This window comes from Zonotrichia albicollis, chromosome 1 (genome assembly GCF_047830755.1).
Source record: "Zonotrichia albicollis isolate bZonAlb1 chromosome 1, bZonAlb1.hap1, whole genome shotgun sequence".
In the NCBI taxonomy this organism is placed as follows: domain Eukaryota; kingdom Metazoa; phylum Chordata; class Aves; order Passeriformes; family Passerellidae; genus Zonotrichia; species Zonotrichia albicollis.
In genome coordinates this window covers 139197133-139221692 of record NC_133819.1, presented here as the reverse complement: position 1 = coordinate 139221692, position 24560 = coordinate 139197133, and the positions used below count along the sequence as shown (strand labels likewise).

At 37.5% G+C, this 24560-nt stretch overlaps 1 protein-coding gene and 1 long non-coding RNA gene across 7 annotated transcripts in view; one reads left to right on the top strand and one right to left on the bottom strand.

Annotated features, from left to right (window-relative positions):
* Positions 1-24560, bottom strand: part of TRPS1 (transcriptional repressor GATA binding 1) — a 211990-nt gene that overhangs the window by 8419 nt on the left and 179011 nt on the right. For all 6 annotated transcript variants that reach the window (XM_074556097.1, XM_074556131.1, XM_074556122.1 and 3 more), the window contains one exon: positions 2767-2889. In XM_074556097.1, the coding sequence (XP_074412198.1) occupies positions 2767-2889 (123 nt within the window). The remainder of the gene's footprint in view (positions 1-2766; positions 2890-24560) is intronic.
* LOC113460861 (uncharacterized) overlaps positions 23828-24560 on the top strand; it is a 7937-nt gene continuing 7204 nt past the window's right edge. The window contains exon 1 of the long non-coding RNA XR_003382705.2: positions 23828-24142. This is a non-coding gene — a long non-coding RNA (uncharacterized LOC113460861). The remainder of the gene's footprint in view (positions 24143-24560) is intronic.

The following is a 24560-nucleotide window of genomic DNA, read 5'->3' as shown; positions in this document are numbered from 1 at the left end:
AATTATTGTGATTAGATTTCTCAAATTCCATGTGAAAGTGGAGCCTCCTCTAGACTAATCCTAGAATATGCTGCAATTCTTTACTGAATTAGTCTAAGGATGTTGTCAAGGAATCACCATGGAACAAAATGTAGTGTTCCATGACCAAATTCGAGCTGTTTAAAAATGAAGGACAGCACTACAATAATAATGGTCAAATTCATGACTCTGGGGAGACAGCAAATGTGACTATTCTGCATATGTTTGCAGTAAGATGCATTTTTTCACTAAAACTATTTTAATAATAGACTCTTGGATTGTAATTACAATTTTAGAACATATTTGATTGCGTTAAAGGAGAGAAATGTGAAAAACGTGGCAAGTTTAATGTCAATTACCCCTTAAATAGATGGAACATCTTTGAAAACACACTGAAAAGTTATTCAAGGGTGTAATAGAAATAGAAATGCAACTTGCAGCAGAAATCACTACCATGTTAATATCTGTCAGTCACTATCACCTAGTAGTATCTGATAGATCAGAGATTTTTCTTCTCATTAAATGAAAATGAAAAAGGGACCTTAGGCTTGCATTAATGAGGATGGTAGTCCTAGATAGTAATTATCCAATCAAAAGGGAGCTAAGAAATGTGCAAATTAATACAGGTGAGTTTTACTCAGTGGTGTAGTACAATTTAGATGAACAGGGGTCATACAGAAGTAAATTCTATTAACTTGATTTTTTACAGTTGTGGACATTTCCTTAATAACTGCATCATCCTGGACCCCTTAATTCAAAACCATATGTCCAATACATGACACACACTGCAATTTTTCCTGAACAGACAGGCAGACAGATAAAAGAAACTTTCATCTTTCTAGTGTCCATCTAAAGAGCGTCCCTTTCCATGGGACTGTCTCAAAAGTTGTCCCAAAGGAGAGATTTGTTGGATTATTTCAGACTCCTACTTATAAAGGAGTTGCTATCATACCACAGCAGAGTAAGGCTTAATTAAATTATTTTCATTTGTTAGGTCAAAGTTCAACTGAAGATATTAATGTCAAATGTCCACTGAATGGCAGCTTATTGTCATGCTTAAACAGTGGAGCTTAGAGATAGTGTCAGCTTCTTGCTTTTGAGATGCATAAAACAAACTTTGACACTGTATTTCTAATAAATGATACTGGAAGTGCACTAGTTCATTCCTATTAGTTCATAAGGATGATCCAAGTTGTGCTTGAATTCAAAACTGACTCTTGTAGCTTTTTTATATTTAAAAAGAAATGTTGAAAATCATGGTAGGATCCAACACTACAGCTGAGAAAAGTGTACTTAAAAAATGGAAAAGAAGAGTCTGCAAATGGAATTTCAACAAATAACCAGACTCAAATGACAAATAAAAAAGCCAAACCGTCCTTCTTAAAATCTTTGTGGATGTTCACCACTGATCAATTTCCTTAAATTAGATATTCCATCTACAACTTTGAGAGGTGCCCAGGAAGATGATACCTGGAGCAAGACCCAGCCAAGATGCTGGTCAAGACCATGCATTTAGTTCATCTTCTTAGATATTACGGGCCTGACTGGGCTATTCTGGGCCTTAAAAACAATGAGTGACCCCAGAGTGACACATATGGCAAACAGAGCCAACCCTTCACACTGGTGATGGTCATGCTGCTTCTGAAAATTGTAATTTTTACATTGTTCTAGTTAGTGGGCTGGTTTGGCAGGATGTTGTATAAACAGGATTATTGTATGGGCAGTAGACAAGACCACTGAGAAGCTTACCTTTCAAATTTAATTTCTGCAAAACATTTTAAAAAATGTACACTCAGTCACCACGTTTATTTCTCAGTTAGGCTCTAAGCCTGATCTGATACATTGCCCTGGCAAACTCCCAAAGACTACCTCGGTTTCCATTTCTGAATAATAGTAACACTTTTTAATTTCATAGGAATGTTGTAAAAATTAATTAATTAGTCACCTGACTCTCCTATGTGTGCCTATTAAAGACAGCAAGGATAATATTTAACCAGTGGGTTTTAACCTAAAAGATTCCAGGCATTTTGGCACTGATCCAAGGAAACACTTCAGCATGGCTTTCCTGGACCTGGACCAGAGTATTCAACATCTTTCAGGATAAAGTCAAGTGTCAATAAGATGAAAAGCAATACAGACAGACCATGATTATTATTTATTCCCTGACTGATCCTGAGGGATGGTGAATCTTCCCCTCACCAAGTGATGAGTGCCTTCAAGTGAATAGCTTCCTTGCCGAGATATTTACCTTCCAGCAGACTTTAAGAACTGTAGAAAAAAGAACACAAAATCCCACCTCCCCATATCTCTGGGAAATTTACTATCTAGAATAAAGGAGGTAAGAGATGTCAAAGTATACAAAAACTGTTTCAAGAGATATTTCAATATGGATGTGATGTCTAATTTCAATAATTTTGGTTTTTCTAGGACTGTAGAATTTAGAGCTTTCATCACAATGTATCATATGCCTTGAAAAGCAATTCCCAGAAAAGAAATATTTTTCCCCTTATTTTGTATCAAAATAATTAAATGCATCACTGGTGATCTCAAACACATCTACTCACAGCATCCCAGGCTGTTTCATAATGAATCACAACTGATCCCAAAGTGACCATTCTGCAAAAGCCTGTTAGGAAATTAACTGCAGGCCAGGGAGTGGTACTAATCACACAACCAGGCAGGACCACAGCTGCCCAGCTTAGCTGTGCAGCTCTTTTCCTACTGAACAAACCAGTAAGTTCTTCCTACCGAGTGGAGCTTCTGGTAGAGGCCACACGCGTTGCATACATATCCACCGTTTGCATTCTTCCGCCAGAGAGAGGTCTTTGTGGTCAGGCAATTGGCACAGAAAACACCCGAGCCTCTACGTCTCTGAAACAGGGAAGAAAAAGGGAAAAAAACAGGTCAGAGGTGAGTCACATGAGCTGTGGAGTTAGGACAAATCAACACAGGAGTTTTGTCTCTAGACTGGCAACAATGACAGTATAAAACCACACTGCCCATAATGAGGTCAGGTTCAATTGTGCTTAATAGGCACCACTGATTTTCATTATAATTAACCCCAGAGTGATGGATGAGGTGTGTGAAACACCAAAGCCTTTTCAGAATAACAACTTTAACTTTTTGAACTTCAGGTTTTGTGCATTTAATGATGGTTTCTAAACAGCAAATTCTGAAAAAAAAAACCTTGGAAGCTGACAGAACATTCCGCAAACTCTCCTGGTTTCACAACAGATTATTTCTTTTTAGCTAGCTTTATTTAAAAGTGTGATTGGTAACAAGAATTTTGAAACACCACCTAACAATTAATTACAGTTTATACCTGTCTCATACTAATTCCTTTAACAGATATTATATTTGAATACATGATACCGTATTTTCCACTTATTTCTGAAATCAGTATAAGCTACCATATATTCCTGCAGCCCAAATGAACAAATAAAAGTACAATATTCTTGAATGAGACCTCTTCTGAACTCCAAATGAAGTCCCAGAAAACACTGTCTCATCAACAGACAGATTTATTTATTTATTTTATTTTAGTTAGGCAAAGAAGGGCACAGTAAAGCTTCCCGAAATACAAATTGATTTTAACCAGACTGAGCTGTGCATTCATCAGCTTTCATAATGATCCAGGAATATTTAAAAGTAGGCATGTTTATGAGTATTGCTCATTAAATTTTTTCTATGGAGTAATGATTTCATTAAACTTCTCATTTAAACAAAAGTCAGGCTGTGTTTGTGGGCCCAAACACCAATAAGCAGGAAATGGAATTCTTTTGCTGAAAAGAAAATGTGAATTTTAACTCTGTTCCCTTTTTGCAAAGGGAAAAAATGATCAGTAAGAAACCTTCACCAACTAAGATAAGAATGACTGAGTACAGGGAAAACAGTCTGGGTGAAAACTAATTTTATTATAAATTAAGAATTACTAACACTATAAGTAAAAATTTCAGGGTTTCAGAAAATTTAAGTAATTTATTTAACTTTAGTTCATACTGAAGAAGACTGGTGCTCATGCCAAAAAAATACAATGGTTATAATTGTACTCTGATACATTTCAAATGGAAAGCTTTCTGCAGACATAATTTTGGCTTCAAGACTGGAACACTTTCTTGGCATTGAAAGGGCATTTGATTCATCGGGTGTTTCACAATGTATCACTAAAAAGACCTGGTGAGCAGCCAGTTCCCTATAGGGTAATTTTTCCATCCAGATGCAAGTGCTATCAGAGGCCCTCGTCAGCTAAACTAATTATGATCTTGCATTTGCTGATGCCTGCTCACTCTAACGTTCGACATCCTCCATTAATCATCAATACAAGGAAAATGAATGAAACGTAAAGAAACGAGGGCTGGTAAGCTGCACAGCCATAAAAATCTGAAATGAGTGCAATAATTTAACAAGATTGGGGAAATGTTTTTAGTGAGCACAAAGTCAGGCTAACAATTGCCCTTTTAAACCAAGAACACAATTTCATTTACAGAGCAGGTTGTGGTACTTTAAAGTGATACAATAAAATCAAGATTGTCATCAAGATAATCCCTCTCTCATGCCCGTACATCATCCCCTATTTTGCCTCTTATGCAAGATGCAGTAGTATATGACATTTTTCTCTGTGTAGCTAAGGGGAGAACTAGATGGTAGTTGATGTCCTTCAGCAACTATCTAAGTAGTTCTGCATATAAGCCCTGGAAATGTGCACTCATCTACAAGTACATTGAAGGTCTCAATTATTTTTGGGGCTGGATATCCTCGACCAGTTTCACCTGGCTGCTGAAATATTCTCCATCAGAGTACAATAAAAGCCTCACTAGACTAATCCCAACTTGGTCCACTTGGAGGGTGAGACGTTTCCAAGCGGAAATGACTTTATATGGCCAGGATTCAGCTACCACTGCAGAACTGTTCCTTTTCATTCCTACTTCTTGTATGCTGGTCTACAGTTTCTTAGTGTGGTGTATTAACCAAGTGGAGTCTTAATCTGAGTCAGTCTTTCCACTGTTTTATTTCTGTTTGTGTTCCCTGAGTTTGGGAAATACCCTCTACAAAGACATGGAAGACTATTAAAATATAGAGAGCAGACTAGTTTGTATGCTGCATTTCTACACACTTGAAGGGGGACAGAAGGTAAAGTTACACAGAAATTTTCATTAAATGCAGTGGAGCTAGTATATCTATAGAACATTGACAAAGGCAACTAATTTTCTCTTTTCTAAAGAAAGATCTGATTCAAACTGGGTACTAGTTGCAGTGAAATCATGTAATGACTACAGCTGACAAAAATCTGCAAAATACATAGCAGTAGCTGTTTGTATTGTAATTCTATACGTCTGCTTATTCACTACGTACAAATATTTATCTGTTTAAAATTTCACGTAGTCGAGCTAAACATCCTTCCCTAGTTTTAATGCAGAGTCTGTAAATTCCTCTTTTGTGCTGTTCTGTGTTGCACCTATCTTACTTTACATTCTCTGATTTCTGTACTATTTAAGGACCTTACAGGATAATCAACACTGATTATTTCAGTATTAAAGTGTTTCAACATAGCTTATATGTACTAATAAATGAATAATTGAAACACCTCTGAAAAAACTTAAATGCTGCTGCTTCGTTGAGCATTTTGGTTACAAAACAGCTATTTATAGTGGGGACACACAGCTTTAGAGTGGATTTCCTGCCACAAAACAGGACTATGGCAGAATTGGACTAAAGATTCTTGACTCTCAGATGCTACTAACCACAGAGAGGACTTGCCTGTCAAAATACACCTCAGAAATTTTCATGTCTGCAATAAAAAAATTGGAGGGCTTTTTAAAAAGCCTACAATGTAGCAAACCTATTGTCTTAAACATATAATGTTTCTTAAAAAGAAAAACAACAAAAACCTAGGCCTTTACTTCTCATATAGCAAGTTTTCTAAGTTATTGGTCAGCAGAAATTATTTTGGGGTTTTTTTTGCTAAATGTTCATTAGCAATTCTGTTAGTGATGGTACTTCTGCATGGATCTGTTTGGTTTTGCAGGCTCATCACTTGAACTCGTCAATAATATTGGCCAATATTGCTGCTTTTCTGGGTAGTCTTGCAAAGAAACAGGCACTTGAGCTCAAATCCAGCAAAGCCTGTGCTGCAGCTATGGCCACAGCGCCCATAAAACCCAGCCATGGGCTCAAGTGCCCGGCTAAGCACCACCACTACCATTCTCAAGAAATATGTCAGAGAACTTTTGCTCCCATTCTAATGTGATCCTACCACAGTTAATTTCTTAAATCAGCATAGTAAATGTAGGTCAACATGACTAGTCATGAGAGCGTCGGAGCCACAGATAAAAAGATTTCAGTCTGTGATCAATGCCACTAGCACTGTGTGGAGTTATCAATGAAAATGTCATGCATATCCTTGGAAGAATAAGCCAAAAGGGTCTAAATAACTAAAATATGTATCTACTAAGTCAAGCTTTAATCATCTGGGGCCTTACAGCCACTACATTACAATCTCAAATCCTGAAGGGGCCAGTGCAGAGAAAAGCCTGTCTCTATTTCCATTCCAGTTCCGAGGTCTGGGCGTTTAATATCACAGTTGTCTCAAATCACATTAGGCTGAAACTTGGCATATGTTTTTGTCAGCCCAGATGTAACTTTTTTTTTTCTCTTTCTTGGTACTGAAAACTTTATTTAAATCAGTTCAGCTGTTTATAATTTGGAGATTGGCCAAACTGGGGGGTGGGTGGAGAGGAGATTTCAAGTTTTTCAGAAAACTTTCTAACAAATCTACAGTCAGAGTGGCTTTGCTCTGGGGAAAATAAAAGTATGCACACATTTTAGTGTAGCAGTAGCAAAGGAACAAGTGGATTATTATTTTTATGTATCAAAGTTATGAAAATTTGTAATTATTCACTGAACATGTCTTGCAGACTTCTCTATTGACTGTTTTCCCTTGGTAAGGACCATGATGAAAGCATGTAATTGCATAACAACCCTTGATATGCAGAGTATTTACTCACATTTTTTATGGTTTCATATCTTGACCATTTCAAATTGAACAAGTCTGAAACTTGGTATATACAGCGTCAAGCCCCAATGCCTAGTTTTTTTTTAACTCCTTAGATGATTTTCACTAGCTACCAATACTTCACTGAAACAAGGCAATTATTAGTAGTCCTTTCTGCTAAGCAATAAACCAGCAGAGAATATGATAACAAGTGATTCACTCAGGTGTCTTGCCAGGCTCTTCATAAAAACTGCTTTCGATTTTAAAGGATTGACTCTACAGTTTACACAATTCCAAACTTTATAGCCATGCAGAAGACTACTTATACTCTACATTATACAAAAATATTTCATAATATACTGAACTTTCAGGGTATTTTTCAGTGGAAGTTCATGTAGCAAAATAGATCCTGCAAGAGCACAGCCAAAAACAGTACTCAGGAACTGTGACTTTTTAGCTAGCTAGACTAAGCAATGGTGCCTGACACTCTACTAGTGCCAAATACATCCTGTTTTCAGAATTTCTGCCAGAAGATGCTTTTAGAAACTCAAATAGGCTCCACAAGCAGCAGCCAAGGATTTTTCTTACATCATCCTCTTTGTTTTGGACTCAACAAAACTTGTCTTATTGCTGATTACTTTCACTTCCCCAACACGAAACAATGATATGATGAGGACTGAGTGGATTTTTCACCATCTCTGGCCTCTCTAATGTGCCAGAAACAGAGCACACTGTTAATCATGGCTCCAGAACATGAGGTGCAGTGAAATCCTATGTGTTGCCCAGGAATAAGCGTGTGGCTGACCTACTCCCAGCGATGAAGCTGGGGAGTACAACCATATATGCCTCACTGAAAAAAGGCAAAACGCTGGCTCTGGATGCTCTCCTGCAACACGGGAGGTCCAAAAGGAGAGCTGAGGAAAGCTGCACACACGCTCAGTTTGAGCCAGGTGACTTGCTGTGGAGAGCAGCAATTGTAAGCAGCTGTTCTCATTGGGCTGCTACCACACAGTACAGAAAAACAGCATAGTGCACTCGTGATTGCATCTATCTTTGTTGTGTTTGCACTGCCATAATTTTGAAAGGGTTTCTTGTTCCACACCTGCTATGTCATTCCTGCTTTGTTCTCCTTATATAAGCAGGTATTTGATTATCTTGAGTTTTGGTGAGGTTTAGATTAAAGTTTAAAACCTGGGCAGCAGGACAGCATCTGGATGTTGGACAAAGCACTACTTTCTTCTGATTAGGATGGGAAAGGCATCCTTCAGACCTCACTTCTTTTGGTTGCAAAGGCACTCAGACCTTTCTGAATGTTTTTAATCAGAACTGCTTTCTCTCTCTACTGTGAAAACAGACACAACTGTTTCTGTGAAGTTTCATATTTTAAAAAATTAGTTGCTTTTGCTGTAACTATGTCTAAATGAAAAAGAAACTCCTTGAGGCTTCCTTCCCTTATAACCTCAATGCCTTTTAGGAATACACCAGACACGGCAAATTTTTGTCCCAGAAGTGAAAAACCAAAACACAAAAAGCAGAGTATTAAAGTAGAAGTAGTTTTCAATTTTAAGTATGAGTTAACAGATGTCTCTACATCAATTTAATGTGCCAAATCCAAACTCTTTATCTAAGACATTTTCAAGAACAATTGCATTAAACATCTGTATTTGAAGGACATAAGAAAGACATTAGGAAAGACAAGGTAAAAAGAAAGTAAAAATGCCAAAAAGTAAAGTCAAAATTACACACTTAATTCATATAGAAAGTTAGTGGAATTTTTAATGCAGTATCGTGACAGCATCTTTTTATGATATATGCTGTATCATAAACTTTTAATGGGAGGAATCAAGGGGGTTTTAGAGAGAGAAAAAACTCAGACAGTAAATTAAACATTACTGCTAGCGCAGCCTTTCAGAATCCTCCCCCGATCCCTTAGGGAGAGTAAATATTTTAATGTTCATGTAAACTGCAATTATTTTTTTAACAGCAACAAAAATGAAGATGAGTAGTTTTTTGTCCCAGCATTTGAAGCTGTATTTTGTAAAGCTACCTTAGAGACAGCAGCATTCACTACTCAAAAAAAATCCCCAACTCCACCCCCAAAACCAGACAGCAAACTACACTCTTTTTGTGTTGTGTTGAGCAAGTAAGTAAGATACTAGTTTAGGATGTTAAGTAAGATACTAGTTTAGGATGTTAAGTAAGATGCTAGCTTAGGATGATTTCTACCGAAGTAAAACAATGACTGGTCAAAATAAATTACTAAATTAAGAAAAGCAGAGCAATGAAAAGAAGCCAGTAAATCACTTGCTTTAACTCTTCACTGCCGTCACCTCCTCACCTTTACATCCTCCCTCAAGTTACAGCTGACCCAACCCTTGCCACTGTGCAGAAAGGGACCTGGCTTTGGACACCACCTTGAGCCAGAGCCTGAGCTCCACAAGCAGCAATTTACCACTGCTTTCATCTTCTGTTGATAGCCATATGCACTATAGGATTAAATAATCACAGTACACTTTACAACGACTTACTAATTTTTCATTCATTTGAGCATTTATCAGTGAAAATCAGGTAGTTCAAATCATATTTCCTTGTCAATCCAGACAGTTACAGAAGGCAATTTCGTAGTTTCCCCCTCAAGATCTGCAGTGGCAGAAACATGAAATAATAAAACTTTTTCTGCTGGCAAGACTTCCTTGTCACAGTTAGTGGCAGTTGATTTGTAAACACAGTGTGTTAACAATTCATGTGATTTTCTGACAGGCCAAATACATACACAAAGACTAAATAGATACACATATTTTTTAAATGTGTATTATTTTTTATATATTTATACCACTTATTTATTATATGAGGCATTTGCAATGAACAAGGAGAAATAATTTCTGATTATCTATATGTTAGTCTGGTTTACAAAGAGCTAAATATTTATTTAATCATTTTACACAAAGCATGATTTTTTATAAAGCAGTTGCCTTCAAATGTCTTTTACTGGATATAATGTATTTTTATGGTCTTAGCCGTCAATTTGCACAAGGTGACCGCCATTAAATCTCTTCCAGTGCCTCAAAGCAGCCAGCACACTACAGTATAGGCTCACTTCTGCTGTATTTTGCCACTAAATGTAAGCAGCATGACAAAGATTTCCATGGAGGCAACCCAAAATTTTATTTTTAAGGTTTTATTAAGACCAATAGCAAACAGCAAAAAGAAACCTGAAAACCTGCATTTCCCGCACAAGAATGATGTCACTTTGCAGCAACTGAAACCTATTCAAGAGGAATAGGAATTCTGCCTCCAATAATTCACCGAGTCAATTACACAGGAAAGTACTGTAATGGGCTGTCCCCCGTCAAACAGCTCACGTACACCACTTCCTTCTCAATTACCAACTTGTCTGCATTGCCATCTGTAAAAACGAACGCATACCTTGTGCTGCCAGTTTCTGCTCTTGCACTTCCATTAGTGGAACTGGCTGCAGCTGCTCAAGAAGAAAGCCCTGATTGTCTTTGTTTCCCCTCCATGTAGGCACCATTTTTCTCCTTTCCTTCTCTACATCAGCTCAAGGTAACGCATTATCTTTGTTGAGGTGTGCTCGCCACTCTTTAAATTAAAGTCTGGCTTAATCTGACTCCTGTTATCTTTTAACAGTTTATCTAACACAGTGAAAAGATGCCAGCAGCACCTCTCAGCATCTTCACCGGAATTATGGAGTCTTGCAACAGGTTTTATCAATCCTTTTTAAGTACTGCTGTAAAAATTCCCAAGTTACTGGATAAACAACTTCACACTTTTCTAAATCAGCTTAACCACTCAGGCAATTTTAAAACAGTCTTTATGTGCAGCATTCAAAAATAAGATTAAAAAAGAAGTCTAATTTAGGAATAATAGTAATATTATCTGCAAAAAATGGCTAAATAGACAAATTAGTGTACCTAAGCAGGACAGAGGGAGCCTGGTTTGAGAACTGTGATCCTGGCCCCAGAACCTTTCTCTGCTTGCACTTTGCTGCAACAGATTCATGCAGCAGCTCTGATGCTGAACGGCTGCTTAAAACCTCAGTGCCTGCACAGAGCGACGACTGCTCCTTCCCAAACACCATGTGCTTCCAAACAAACTTGGCTTTTCTCAGAAAACAGAACTAAGTTGTTATAAGTCTCTTCCATTTTAGTTTCAAATTAGAAACATAATGTAAAATGGTCTAAAATGTACAAAATTAGGCTACTTTTCTGATCAGAAACTGGCTAAAAGTAGTATCCTCAGAACTAAGCATGCTGAAAGTGACATCGAGAAAATTGGAAATTCCTTAGACCCTTTTATTTCTTGGCACAAAGCAAAACTACCAAACCTTTGCTGTCTCAAATGGGGAATCTAAATCAATAGTCAGACTTACTTTGCTATAAACTAACTGACTTTCTGAGATAAAGAGTCATTTATGACGGTGCCTAAGTATGGAATTAGGTGCTTAAGTTTAGTCATCAATACCAAAGGATTTATGTTCAAGAAGGCACTCCATGTACCCCTTCTTTCATGAAGTAATCTTACTCATTAAATAGACAGACAAAGCTGGAGCAGAGCTCCGTCCGTATTTCCTTTAACACCCCGGCTCCGCCATGGCAGAAGCAGCAGACTGCTTTTGCAGATCTCAGCTACGAGCCAGTATGGAACTCTACATGTGATAGTAATTGAGGGTCCCAATCCCACAAGTGCTCTGCTGCAAGCGTGAGCACAAAGCTGCTGGAGTTCTCAGCTTCTGGCATCTGTTCCCACTTCCACAGAAATCAGATGGGCAAAATTAAGTTTTGAGGGAAAAAAAAATCACAGACATTTAAAAAACATTCCCTGACCTTATTAAAGCCCACGTGATCTCTATTTATACAGAAAATAGCTCAGAAAGCCAGCATCTGAGAAGAGGAACTCTCATTTGTAGATTTTGGCTGAGGGCTGCCAAAATCAGCAGGGGAAAGACTCCTCAGGGGTAAAAATTTCAAAAGCCATTAAGAGTCTTAGAAGCCTCAGTCCCACTGACTTTTGATCGCATACATCCTTCCAAATTTGCACCCTAAGTCTGGAAACTACACTGTAAGAATAACTTTTAATTCAAAGTTACAAAATTAGGATCTGAAGTTTTCATAGAGGTCTTCTAGACTCAGGGAGGAAATGTCAATTAGGTGTCTACTCCTTGGTGAAAATCAGTGAGGTAAAATTTACCTGTTACTTGTACTTTAATAAATTTCCCTTAGGACCATTAATTTTATTTAAAGAAAGAATGTAACGAGAAAATGTTTCACATGGGCAGCTATAGCTCACATACTTATACTTGTTCAGGAACTGTAATAACTATAATTTGAGTCTCATGCAGTCCCTGTGAGAAAGCTGTTCCTAGTGTAGGATACAAAGCAGACTATGTCCACCTTTTATTTTTAATACACTTAGGACTGCAGTCTTATTGCAGATCTTGTTACGTGCTGTTGCTAGAATGATTTCCATTCAGAAAAATCAACATTTGCCAACCCGTACCACACAATTACCATAGTTATTTCCTATTGTGAGCTTAGGGAGAAACTGTGGTATCCCAGACACCACGGTGTGGTAAATATTGAAAATTAGTGGCCTTTTTATAATGGACATTTTCATCTAATCCAATCCATTCCAAACACTTCCAGATAAAAAGACAATATGCCAGAGTCTGTGTCTAAGTGGTTACTTCTAACATAATCATCTTATTCCATCCTGTGATCACAGTTTCAGCAAAAACACTTGAGGGCTTCCTTTCTGATAGCTTTAGGAAGTAAGAAGGGACTAGAGGTGTGATCAACTCCAACACCTACCTAAGGAAGTAACTCCTGAGAGAGAAAAGAGGAGGGAAAAGAACCCAAATACCACCTCTGTATTTTTTAAAAGCTAATCCATCTCATGTTGCTTGGAGCCTCCCAGGTTGCACTGAGCAAAGCAGTGCCAGCAGGTCAAGGGATCCTTCATTCTGCTCAGCCCTGGTGAGTCCACACCTGGAGCACTGTGTTCAGTTCTGGGCTCCCCGTACAAGAAATATCTGGTTGTGTCAGAGAGAGTCCAGTCAAGTGCCACAAAGATGATTAAAAGACACAGTCTACTATCATACAAGGAGAGCCTGGGAGCTGTGACTGTGCAACCTAGAGGAGAAGGCTCAGGGGGATCTTATGAGTATGTACCTGGTGGGGGAAGGAAAGGACAGAGCCATGCTCTTCTCAGTGCTGCTCCGTGAGAGGACAAGAGGCAAAGGCACAAACTGAAATACAGGAAATTTCATGTGAACATAATGGAAAATCTTTGTTACTGTGAGGGTTGTTGAACACAAGAGCAGGTTGCCCTGGGAGACTGTGGAGTGTCTGTCCTTGGAGAAACTCCAAACTGACAGGACACAGAACTTAGCACCATGTGCTGGCTGATCTTCCTCTGGGCAGTGCGGTTGGATGAGATTTACCTCCAGAGCTGCCTCCCAGCCCCAACTATTCTGTGAAGCTTTCTTCAGTGAGAGGCTCTAGATTGCTTAGAATAAAACTCTTCTATTCTAACAATTTCCATCCATTTTAGCCTTAAATGCTATTCATTTGCATTGCAACAGAAAATATTTTAAATTTCAAGGATATTAAAGTATTAATTGCAATAGACCAGACCAAATTTTATAGATTACAAACTGCACAGCTATTAAAAATGGAGAAACCTACTTTCAAATTCCACTGTAAATAATTTCAGAGTGTTTACAATGAACATTGTAAAGTATCAAAAGCAGTTTTTATAAAAATATTTCACTGCTTGCTCTTTCCTATCAAGACCCTAATGCCTACTTGTAAATGAGACTCAACATACGGTGTTATATAGTTTTCTTTAAAAATACCATTAAGATGAGAAGAAGAGAACAACTGTTCTACATTTTAGAGACATTTCTCCTTAAATAGTGTTTATGTACTGCAAGCATCCCTTCCATAAACAAACCAGGTCTTTGGAACAAGTGAACACAATCTCTGAAGAATCTTTACCAGCTTCTATTTCTGGTACATGATGCATTGTGAATTTTAGGCCAACATGGGCATATGGTATCCTAGTTTGATAGGAAACATTTCATGGAATTCAAGACAGAGCCACAGCACAATGACTAGAGACTTTAAAATCTGAGATGCAACACAGGGTTAAAAAAAAAAAAGGAAAGAAAAACCCAGAAAAATAAATATTTCCAGATACAATACTAGAAGCAGTAGAGGCATGTAAAAGCACAAGAAAAAAGTAAAGACATAAGGAATATTCTGAATCCCCTGTTAATCAGGCTTAACCTCATTAATCAAACAGCCTTAATCTCTTTTTTCTTCCTTTAGGAGAATCAACTCTTTATTTTTTATATTTAGGAAATATTTATTTCCTATATTTAAGAAATATTTTTATTATTTCCTATATTTAGGAAACAACAAATACCAAACAATATTTATCTTAGGAACATTCATGAAGGATTTGGGGCTCTTCTGCCTTTGCAGCCTTAGAAACTGGTATGCCCTCTCTTCTTTCTCTGCTCATTCACATGTGCCCAGAGAGCATACTGTTATTACTGCACAGCAGTGCTTCCAGCAGCCCTAGTCTAATTTTTCTCTTACTGCTAAGAAAGTGGCTCTTAAATTGCTTAAGACACCAGCTCCAAAATCTGTATTGTTGGAATCAGACTGCATTTCACCAAAGGAATTGTTTCTAATGCAAGTGACAAGGGACAGCTTACTGCTGGGGGCAGTCATTCTCTGAAATGGCACAAGCCTGACAAGAGCAGTAAGAGAGAAGCAAATAACTTAGCGGGGTTTTCCATCAGGAGTTCTGCGTTCCGAGGACAAAATGTACCCACCCTGTCACATACTCAGGCACTGGTTCAGAGCTGTGAAGGACTGAAAAACGGCTTTCAAAAAATCAGGCACCGCCTGAAGGAGAGGCATGGCGAAAACTGTCCTGCCAGCCCACAGCTACCTTATTTTTCACATCCTTTGGAGTATTCTTAAATGAAGCTGACTGTGCAGAAATGCCTTGTAAAACAAGCCCTCTCCTTCCTTTCTGAAGTGGCATCAACGTAACAGCTCTGCAGCCCCGCTCCCAAGCGGCTGTGGCTGATCCATGTGTAGCTGTGAGGCAAAAACCACAGCGCTGCCTGTACGTGTTCCTGCGCTCGTGCACGTCTTGGACACGGACTCAAAGAAGGACTGACTGGTCCCATTCTACTACCCAATTTATCAGACTTTAGATAGAAAACATCAGGGAACAGTTTCTTTTTTACCTTCCACCTGCCAGTATCAGAATTCATCTGATTTTGAAGCCAGCCTGTAGAAGGCCCACATATACAAATCTGAAATAAAAAGAAACCTTTAAATTTAGACATGCTGTATGAAATCATAGCTGCTACTTGTGAAAAGTCTACATTCAAACCCATTTCTGTCTTACTTGGCAGAACAAAAACTCTGACAATCTTAAGAATTCACTTTTCAATTTAATACAGGTTTTATTTAACAGTGAATGTCAAATTGTTTTCACTCCCTTTCTTTATCTTTATCACCTACTGGAATCTTTAGAAGTGAGAAGTAAAAATACGTACACCAGAAAGGACCACATTTATAATGGCATGTCTTTTTTCTACCAAAAAAAAATAACCTTCCATTTCATCAGCTTCTTTGCCAAAAGCCCTTTCAGGAACTGAAAAGAGAAGGGCCTTTATTTCCTACATATATTTTATAGGAAACATTTTTTGGTTCTGTGTCATGCACTAGGATTTCACACCTTAGTGGCTGGCCGTATGGAAATGGACATGACTGGAAACTTCATGGCTGTGAAACCCTGATAGTAAAATCAGCAGGAAGATGAGGAAGGTGTGGGGAACACTGAATGATTCATGCAGTAACAACCTCGGGATCCTTTGAGGAGATTTTGAGATGGCTGCCAAAGCTACCTGACTAAGACCAGCATCCTGCACCCTCTAAAGCAGGCTGTAAATCTGAGCATGATACAGAGAGAGTACAGCTCTTTTAAATAATGCCCACACATGTAAGTGGATGTGACACGTATGGGTTTTTATATGGAAAGATCTTTCCAAAATCAGGGTGCAATTACCAATGAGTTATACCTCCCAGAAATAATTCCTAGCATATAAATACCAGGCCCTGTTTCCTTTATTAATAACAGTCAGAGTTAATGAGGGAACAGCTTCCAGAAGTTACTATAAGCAGTGCAAAGCTAAGCAACTTAGCCACAACATTCAACAAATCAGTGCTTTGCAACTGATTCTTCCATTGCCAAATCAAAGACAAATCCTCTCTTACTTCATACGCAGTTAACCTATTGCATAAAGCACAAGAAAAACAGAAGACAGTAGAAAATGTACATAGTTAGCCCTGCCTTGCTTCCAGTCTGTTTTCAACACAGAAGAAGAAAAAAGAAAGATTAAAAACTGACTGCATTGAGTTTGTTTTTTGCTATGGTAAGGATAATTCTTGGCAGATTTTACTACGGCCTTGCCATCTACCTTTGGAGCCCTGGCACGTGTGGCAAAACCAGAGCAGGCATGGTAGACTAATCTGGAAGATGACCTGCACAATGTTACATTTCGGGAATGACAGTCCTGAAGCACAGACTGCCTGCACAGCCCGGGCTGTGATTTCTTCTAGGTTTCAGTTGATTAATGGCCTCGTAATGGAATACAAGTTTCCTACAGAATGTTGTAATCTCCCTACAAATTTGGTCTTGTCTGCTATTTACTGGCAGGTTGTGGGAGCAGGAGAGTGCTGCCCAAAGAACTGGGTGCAGTCTCAGGAACAGAGGGGAAGGGGCAGGAAGCAGCTGGGCAGGACTGTACCTTCAGTTGCTGGGACCAGAGGGTCCTGTGAGGGCTCTGAAAGGGTGCTGCTCCTGTGGCAGGGACAAAAGAAACACTGGGAAACCATACTTTGGGCAACACAACAACTGGAACGAGCTATTTTAAAGACGTGTCGGCCTTAAAAATGCCTAATTCCAGCCCTCATTTTGAAGTGTTCCTGTGGGATGTATTTGCACACACACACACATGCCATCAATAAGCCAAGCTGCTCACGACTTTATGGCTCATTTTTGAATCCAGTGCAGTCTGTGGATCATGAGTCACACAGCCCGATCTTACACAAAAGGCCAAACAGCTACAGAGAGCTGAGTGAGAATGAAATTCCTCCATTTTTAGCAATGGTCACTCACTAAAGGCAAGATGGGGATCCCCTTGTTTATCACAGCACCACGTAAGATTACACAGTTATTTAAGCAGCAAAGTAGTACCAAAAAAAAGAGACAAAAAATCTCAACGCGTAATTTCTGAAGACATCACTATGTTCATTAGTAAAGCAATAAGAAATCTAGCACTCACCTAGTAAAGACTCCCAGCCACTATTCTTCTGAGTTTTTCCATTAAACACTGCTATCCTGGATAGAGTAAATAACTGCCAGGAAATCTACTGCTCATAGTTCAATATTCTGGTATTTTTAAAACACACAACCCTTTTCATGCATGGATATCTCTTAATGTGTCTGCTGGAGATTCTGTACAAAGCACACACTTGCAAGAGGGAATGTTAGATGAAGCTTGAGTTATGGTGTTAAGATCTAACAGATTTTAGTAATAAGTCTGATCAACTAGTGCATTCCAGACTTTATTGCACATCTTACTTTTACCGTTTTTCCATCAACCAACTAGTTAATAAGAGAATAGGGAGAAAATGTGTGTGCAATGGAAAGCAAAGCATTCCAATAAGCCACAGAGGTGGACAAATAATATAATAGCTGGGAACATCAATCAAAGATGTTAACATTAACTAGGTTTACTTTTCACACTATTTAAATACAAAAAATATAGTAAGAAGTTTCTTTATTTTAGTCTCAGCCAATTTTGGGCCACACTGCATGTTAAATAAACTATTATTTAATCAAATACAGGCATATTAGTCTCACTCCTGCTGACAACTTCAATTAGAATATTTTTGCTTCATGCAAAAAAAAAAAAAAAGAAAAAAGAAAAAGCTCATGATCTTTAAACTACTATGGCTTCTGCACAACATCTGGTTACAATTTTTTATATATTCAACCATCAAACTTCTATCTCCACACAACAGTTTACTCAAGATTTGTTTTAATTATCTTTCATTTCAAGCTTCATATGGCTTTGAAAAGAGGGTGAAAAGATCTCTTATGATGCAGACAATCCCAAACTGAAAAGGACTATACATTGAAAGATGATTTTGAAACAGTTTTCAGAAATGAAAAATTCTTTCTATCATTGCCAGGAAACAAGTGCTACTTTAACTGTTTCATTACACAGTATCTCTTGGCTTATTCATTAATGATTTTAATGGGTTTTAGCTGGATTCTAGGATTAAGGCAACTCTTTTTAGCACTTTCATTGAAGCCATACAAGTCACGAATATGTATTTTCTTTTTTTCTAGCTGATGTAACAGTGGAAACACTGTATTTCTAAAAGTGGTAGTTTAAAACAGAATCCATAGCAAAAAAAAAAAAAAAAAAAAAAAAACCTGAATGTGATAAAGTGTAAGAATGAATTTTATAACAGCAGAGAAAAGCTCTGTTCACACACAGAAAAAAAAAAGTTACAATGCATTTCAAGCATCGGAGAAATCTAATTTATTTTCATGAGCCTGTTCACCTGTGTAAAGTTAAGCACATACACAAGCACGTCCGTCCAAGATTGGTCTGAAGACAAAACCAGGAAAATACCTGAGGTTCTGTTTTTATTAAATGTTAGAGCCTCAGGCAGCGAAAAGGACATAACATATTTTTTTTAAACAAGTATAGGGGTGCTACATCAAATCCATGAATCATCACTACAGATAGAAACTGTCTTGTGCTGGAATCACTGTAAACAGTGCAGGATATGAAACTTCTTATTCATTTATTTGCATTACATATATGGATTAATGGAAAAGCATTATGGAAAGCTGTTATTTATTTTATGAGGCAACTGCTTTCAAAGCCAGTAAATTAAACATCTTAACATCTTTTTCCTGTTTTTTAATCAGTCAGCACCCATCGCTCCAAGATAGGATATTCAAAGAAACTTCAGAGTTTTTCTCCTAGAGGTTTCTTCTGATGCCATGCATGGATTAGTTTAGACATGGAAGGTCCCATTTTATTTTTTCCTCCTCTTCAAGATCTCTCTCCGCCTCTTAAAGATCCTCTCAAAGAAGCCAGTGGAAGACACAGCTGCAAAACCATAGCTTATAACCATGATAAACTTATAAATAGTTGTGTTTTACTGACTCCAATTTTCAGACAGAAACTCTTTCAAGTTTGGTACTGGAGCAATACACACAGTCTTTTTAGAATTTATTTTTAATGAGGAAACTTCATTTGAGTATTAAAGAGGACCAGAAAATATAATTTTATTTTGGTTCTGTGAGAAATTCTGGAATTAAACCCATGATAGAGTAATGTCTCTAAGTGAGTGACCACCAGTGACCGAAGCATACACAATACCTGCATGAAAAAAACTACCAACGCTTTTCAATCCATGGCCAGCTACCCCAAAACAAGTCTAATCTATGGAGCTCATTTCAGTTAGTGAGGAGGACCTGTGAGCAGGCTGCCTCACTGAACTCCAGGCACTGCCTCCACTGGGACTGCAAGAACTGCTGCAACACCTCCCCTCTTAGGGGTAATCTTTGACACTTTGCTTTGTGACCAGAAACAGGAAAACATGGAAAAATGCAAAACTCTAAAATCAGCATCACTGATAAAAATAAATCACCATTTTTCACAAAGCCTTGGTTGGCACAGAGGATGATGACAGAGATGAAGAAGGTGTATTTTACTGAACAGCTTTGCAATCTCAGGCTCAAAATCCTGCAGCTCCCTAAAGCATGTGACTGATTCTCTGTGTTACATTTGCCACCTCAGCCTCTCAGTAAAACTGCTTCATGTGGATTAAAGTGAGGAAACATGAATTGTCACTGACCTCACAGACACAGCCTGTGAACACTGGGCTTCAGTATTCCCTGCCATCTCTTATTTTAGGTATGAAGAACAGGATTTCAACTCAGAATAAGAGGAAGCCAGTGGTAAAACCTATTGCACGTGCACCTCCTGCACACAATCCCCACCAACAATCCCAGGGTGCCTTTGGAGTATGGTGGGAATTCAGACACGCGATTTTGATTAATGTTAATGCAAGTCGTGTGGCCAAATCCCTGTACACTACTTTGAGAGCTTATTCTAAAATTGAAATATAATTAAGGTTGCAACACAAACCAAATAAGGCAGGGAAATGACACTTCATTAGTAACCTATTGGGTGCAAGCACCATAGGTAACCTGTTGCCTCAGTACTATAATAAAATGTTTAAAGTGTTTATATACCACCACTGTCAGCTGCTTATGAAAATATGGTAAAGACATCCAGACACTATTAAAAAAAAAGATTAGCTTCTGCAACTATATAAATTACCTCTATAGATTATTTAGTTGTGGTACTGTATCTCAAGATTTTGCATACTCTTCCTAGTGACACTTGGAGACCGGCACATTTGTTCTCTTTCTAAATTTATACTGAAGACCAACCATGCATAATACAAATGACTGTCAATAGAGGAGCTGAAGAGCTGAAGGGAGTAGGATTTCATATGAGTCTGTTTAGCCAAGGTCATAGGTAACAGAAAAAGGATCTAAATATTGTTTTCAGTTTTCCCCCTTGCACAAATCTGTATTCTAGATCCTTATAACTGTGATTACCAAATTTGAACTCTAGAGCAAGAAAGGGTGCCATGCATAGTCTTTTGTCCCTAGCACTGCTTTTGCAGATGCCTAAAGTGGCATTTCTGTGATCACACTCTTATTCTTGCCCCACAGAAAACTGCCAAGTTAGTTTTGGTTTGGGTCTTTTGGTTTTGTGGTTCCTTTTGCTATTATTATTATTATTATTATTATTATTATTATTATTATTATCATTAATATTAGCAATAACACTATTATTCCTGTGGACTGTGGGCTAAGGTTTTTCGTCCTTTTCCCGTCACGTAAAAGCCAGTGGAAAGAGGAGTTCTCTGAACTCTCTCATGGAGGTAACAGTAACCTTTTTACTAAAGCTCAGTAGAAGATATTAAAGAAACTAATGGCTACAAATTATAATCCGCAAGAACCTCCTTTTACAGTCTTTTCAGAGTAGAAAGAATGGGGTGGTTTTGTGTGTTTATATGTGTGCATGAACAAGGCAGGGGAAAGAGAGGAAGTGACAACTGATAGCAGCAATATTCTGCTGTGCTTTACAGAGCATGGAGATCTCACAGCAGCAAGCAGACCATGGTTTTGAGACCAAGCAACTTTCCTTATTATTACTGAAAGCAAATTAAATTAAAGACACAAAATACCATTCAGTCCTTCATGTAAGATTTAGGATTACTATTTTAAACCTCAAGTATTTTGTGCTGGCATTCTGGACACATGTAATATTGTTGATAGCACCAAATTCAAAGCTTTTAACATACGTACTACAAAACAAAATCTGAGAAATGGAACTGCTGCTTAATGGAAAAATATTAGGGCAGTAAATGTTAATCTTTATTACACATCTATTAATTATACTCCTTGCCATACTTTTACCAAGCTCAGAAGAGAGGACTTCTAAGACAAATTTGACTTGAAGTCTGTAATATTACTTTATAGGCACTCAGGTAGACTCACATAAAATGTCCAAGTAAAATGATCTAAATTACAATTAATTTTTTTTTCCTTTAAAAACTCATTGAGTGTGTCTTATATAGATAGGCTTTTCTAAAACATTATGGTCTCTTTAAAAATGGATTTGAGGTACACTGTCTTTTGACATAGTGCTAGAAGCAGGAGTGTGTAAACAGCTCAGAGGATGTAATTTTTTCTCTCCAACATAAAAAGATGTGTGAAGTTACTATGGCTCTTCAAAAAGGCCTAGTAATTGAGCCTGGTTATGGTCTCATTAATGTGCAAGTTTCATTTATCACCTTCTTTCTTTGAGGATTATATGCATTGATTCATCAAGACTTGTGACACATGGTTTTCATTTGCTCTATTCAGTGCTTCTCTTAAAATCAGTTTGTACTAGATTGTAAGAAAAAGTCTGAAAGTAAATCACACTAGCCTCCTGAAAACAGAAATGAGAAAATTTCAGCTTAAAAAAAATTACTATTAAATGCACTTTTATTCTCTTTTCATGCTCTTTACAATGTTTTTTTTCAAGTATGCTTAATAACATGTTTGCTGGAGTTAGTAATAACATAAAAAGAACAAACAAAACAATGCACACTGAACAGGGGAGATGTTGTTGTCTAGTAAGCCCACTATGACAAAAAGCAATTGATTTTACTTCATGTAAATGCAAGCGACAAGAATAAAACAGGCAAGGTCTTTTCCTGCTTATCTACAATATCCATGGTAAGTTGTACAGTTTTTATAATGAGATGTCCTCATATAAATTTCCTTCTGCCTTCTTTCTTTACTTTGCTTTTCTAAAATATGTATCACTTCAAGTATTTCCATTCTGCGTGTCACTGGCAAATGCCAAAAATAGAGAAAGAGAGATCTGATAAAGATAAAGCATGACAAAAGTTTCACGGATAATTGCCTTCACATATCCAGTTCAGCTCTCATCTCTCCTAATTAGCCTCATTACCATACCTTAAGACAGACCAGCAGTCACTCAAACTCCCTGTTTTTAATGTCAAAACTATTGCTGACAGGCAAATGGACAACACATGCACTGAGTGAGTCTATTCTAGACTATTCTTTTACAAGACTAGCCTGCAGCAGAAAATACTAAACAATAGGTCTTCTATAAATGTATAATGAAAGTATACATACAGTGTGTGAATACTCAATAAATTATTGTTCTATTCATTGCTCCATCATCTCTTAAAATGAGGACAATAAAAAAAGAAAAATCATTCTCTAGAATATCAAAGAGATCAAACCACTGCAGTACTTCACTATTATTGATACAGACTTTTAGAACAGCCTTGCCACAGTGACTGAAAAAAAAATCACTTGAGTTCTGTAAAGTTTGACTGTGTCGGTACAGCACTGCTTTCAGCATACTCACGTTATCGCAGGAAGCTTTTTTGTTTTTACAAATCATGTTAAAATGAAAAAGCTTCATCCCATTGCTCATATTCATTTAAAATTAGCTCATAAAAAGTATCCACAAATAGTTCACAGAGGCACTAGAAATATTGTAATATTAAACTCCACTGACTATCAAAACATTAAACTGTATAATGGGAAGGCATTGAAATCCTTCACAATGTCCATTTCTTTTTCACTGTTGTTTTAGTCCCACATTACATTATGTATGGAGTTTACATACATGGTACTTTGTTTCATTTTCTCTATTTCTCTATAAATATATTTCTGTCTAACAAACATCTAACAATTTTATATGTTTTTCTACTACAACCTCCTGGTAAAAGGTGCCATTTTTTAGTTACTTGTCGTATTTCCATGTTCACAGTGCCATTAATAAAATAAAAATACTGTTTTATAATTTTCATAACAAAAATTTAACACTTGCAATATCACTTATTTAAGAACTGGACATTACACATTTACTGGCCTCTTTCCTCCCTAGCTCCTCAAACACAATTCTCTTTGTGATATTTTTTTTTTTTGTACAGTTGTAATACAATCTCTACAGCAAAAAAAAAAAAAAAACCAAAAAAAAAAACAAAAACAATAAAACTCCCCAAAAAAACAACAAAACAAAACAGGACAAAAAAAAACCCCAGTGAAACGGACTTTCTGCACTTTGCATTTTGGGAAAGCTAACAGTCCATTCAGCATGACTGAAAAATACCCTGAAGGCTAATATTTACTAAGCATGGCACACACACAGGAGCCTTGCTAAAAATCCACAACAAATCTCTCATTGCAAACAAATCCAGAGGCTTGAGAGCCGCTGCAACTGTCAGGGTAATGCTGATCCTGACAGCAGAAAGCTGCTTTTTACCAGGCTAACAGCTAGCTGGATGTCTGCTGGCTTCTCACCAAGATTTCACTATTTCAATTTCTTCTCTTCAGGATTTATTAGGTGATGAATATACAGCAATCTATGAAAGGGCTGAGCAGCATCAAAAGAAGGTAAGGCTGACACATCCGGGCACTCGGTACTCAAACAACGTCGGTGACCAAGGGCTGCAACTACTTCATGCAAATAGTCAAATAAAGCCAGCTGAAATTAAACTCTAGGCTGGAGTCAGACACTGAGAGGGACAGAAATGGGTCAAAAAAGGGCTTCCAAATAACAGGAAATACTTTCAGCTTCACACGTAATGCTTCAAAATGGATTTTTTTTTTCTTTTTATTTCATAGATGTCAGTGTAGAAAAAGATGAAAACACCATCTACTGGGAGAGCAAAAAATTAAAATGAAATGCAGGGATGCTAATGTGTGAACAGAAATGATATGCAGGAATGCAATGCTTGTAGGGTAAACTTGTACATTATGTACACATACCACACAGCTTCAACGGTATGAGTGGGCATGTTTGAGAGAAGGG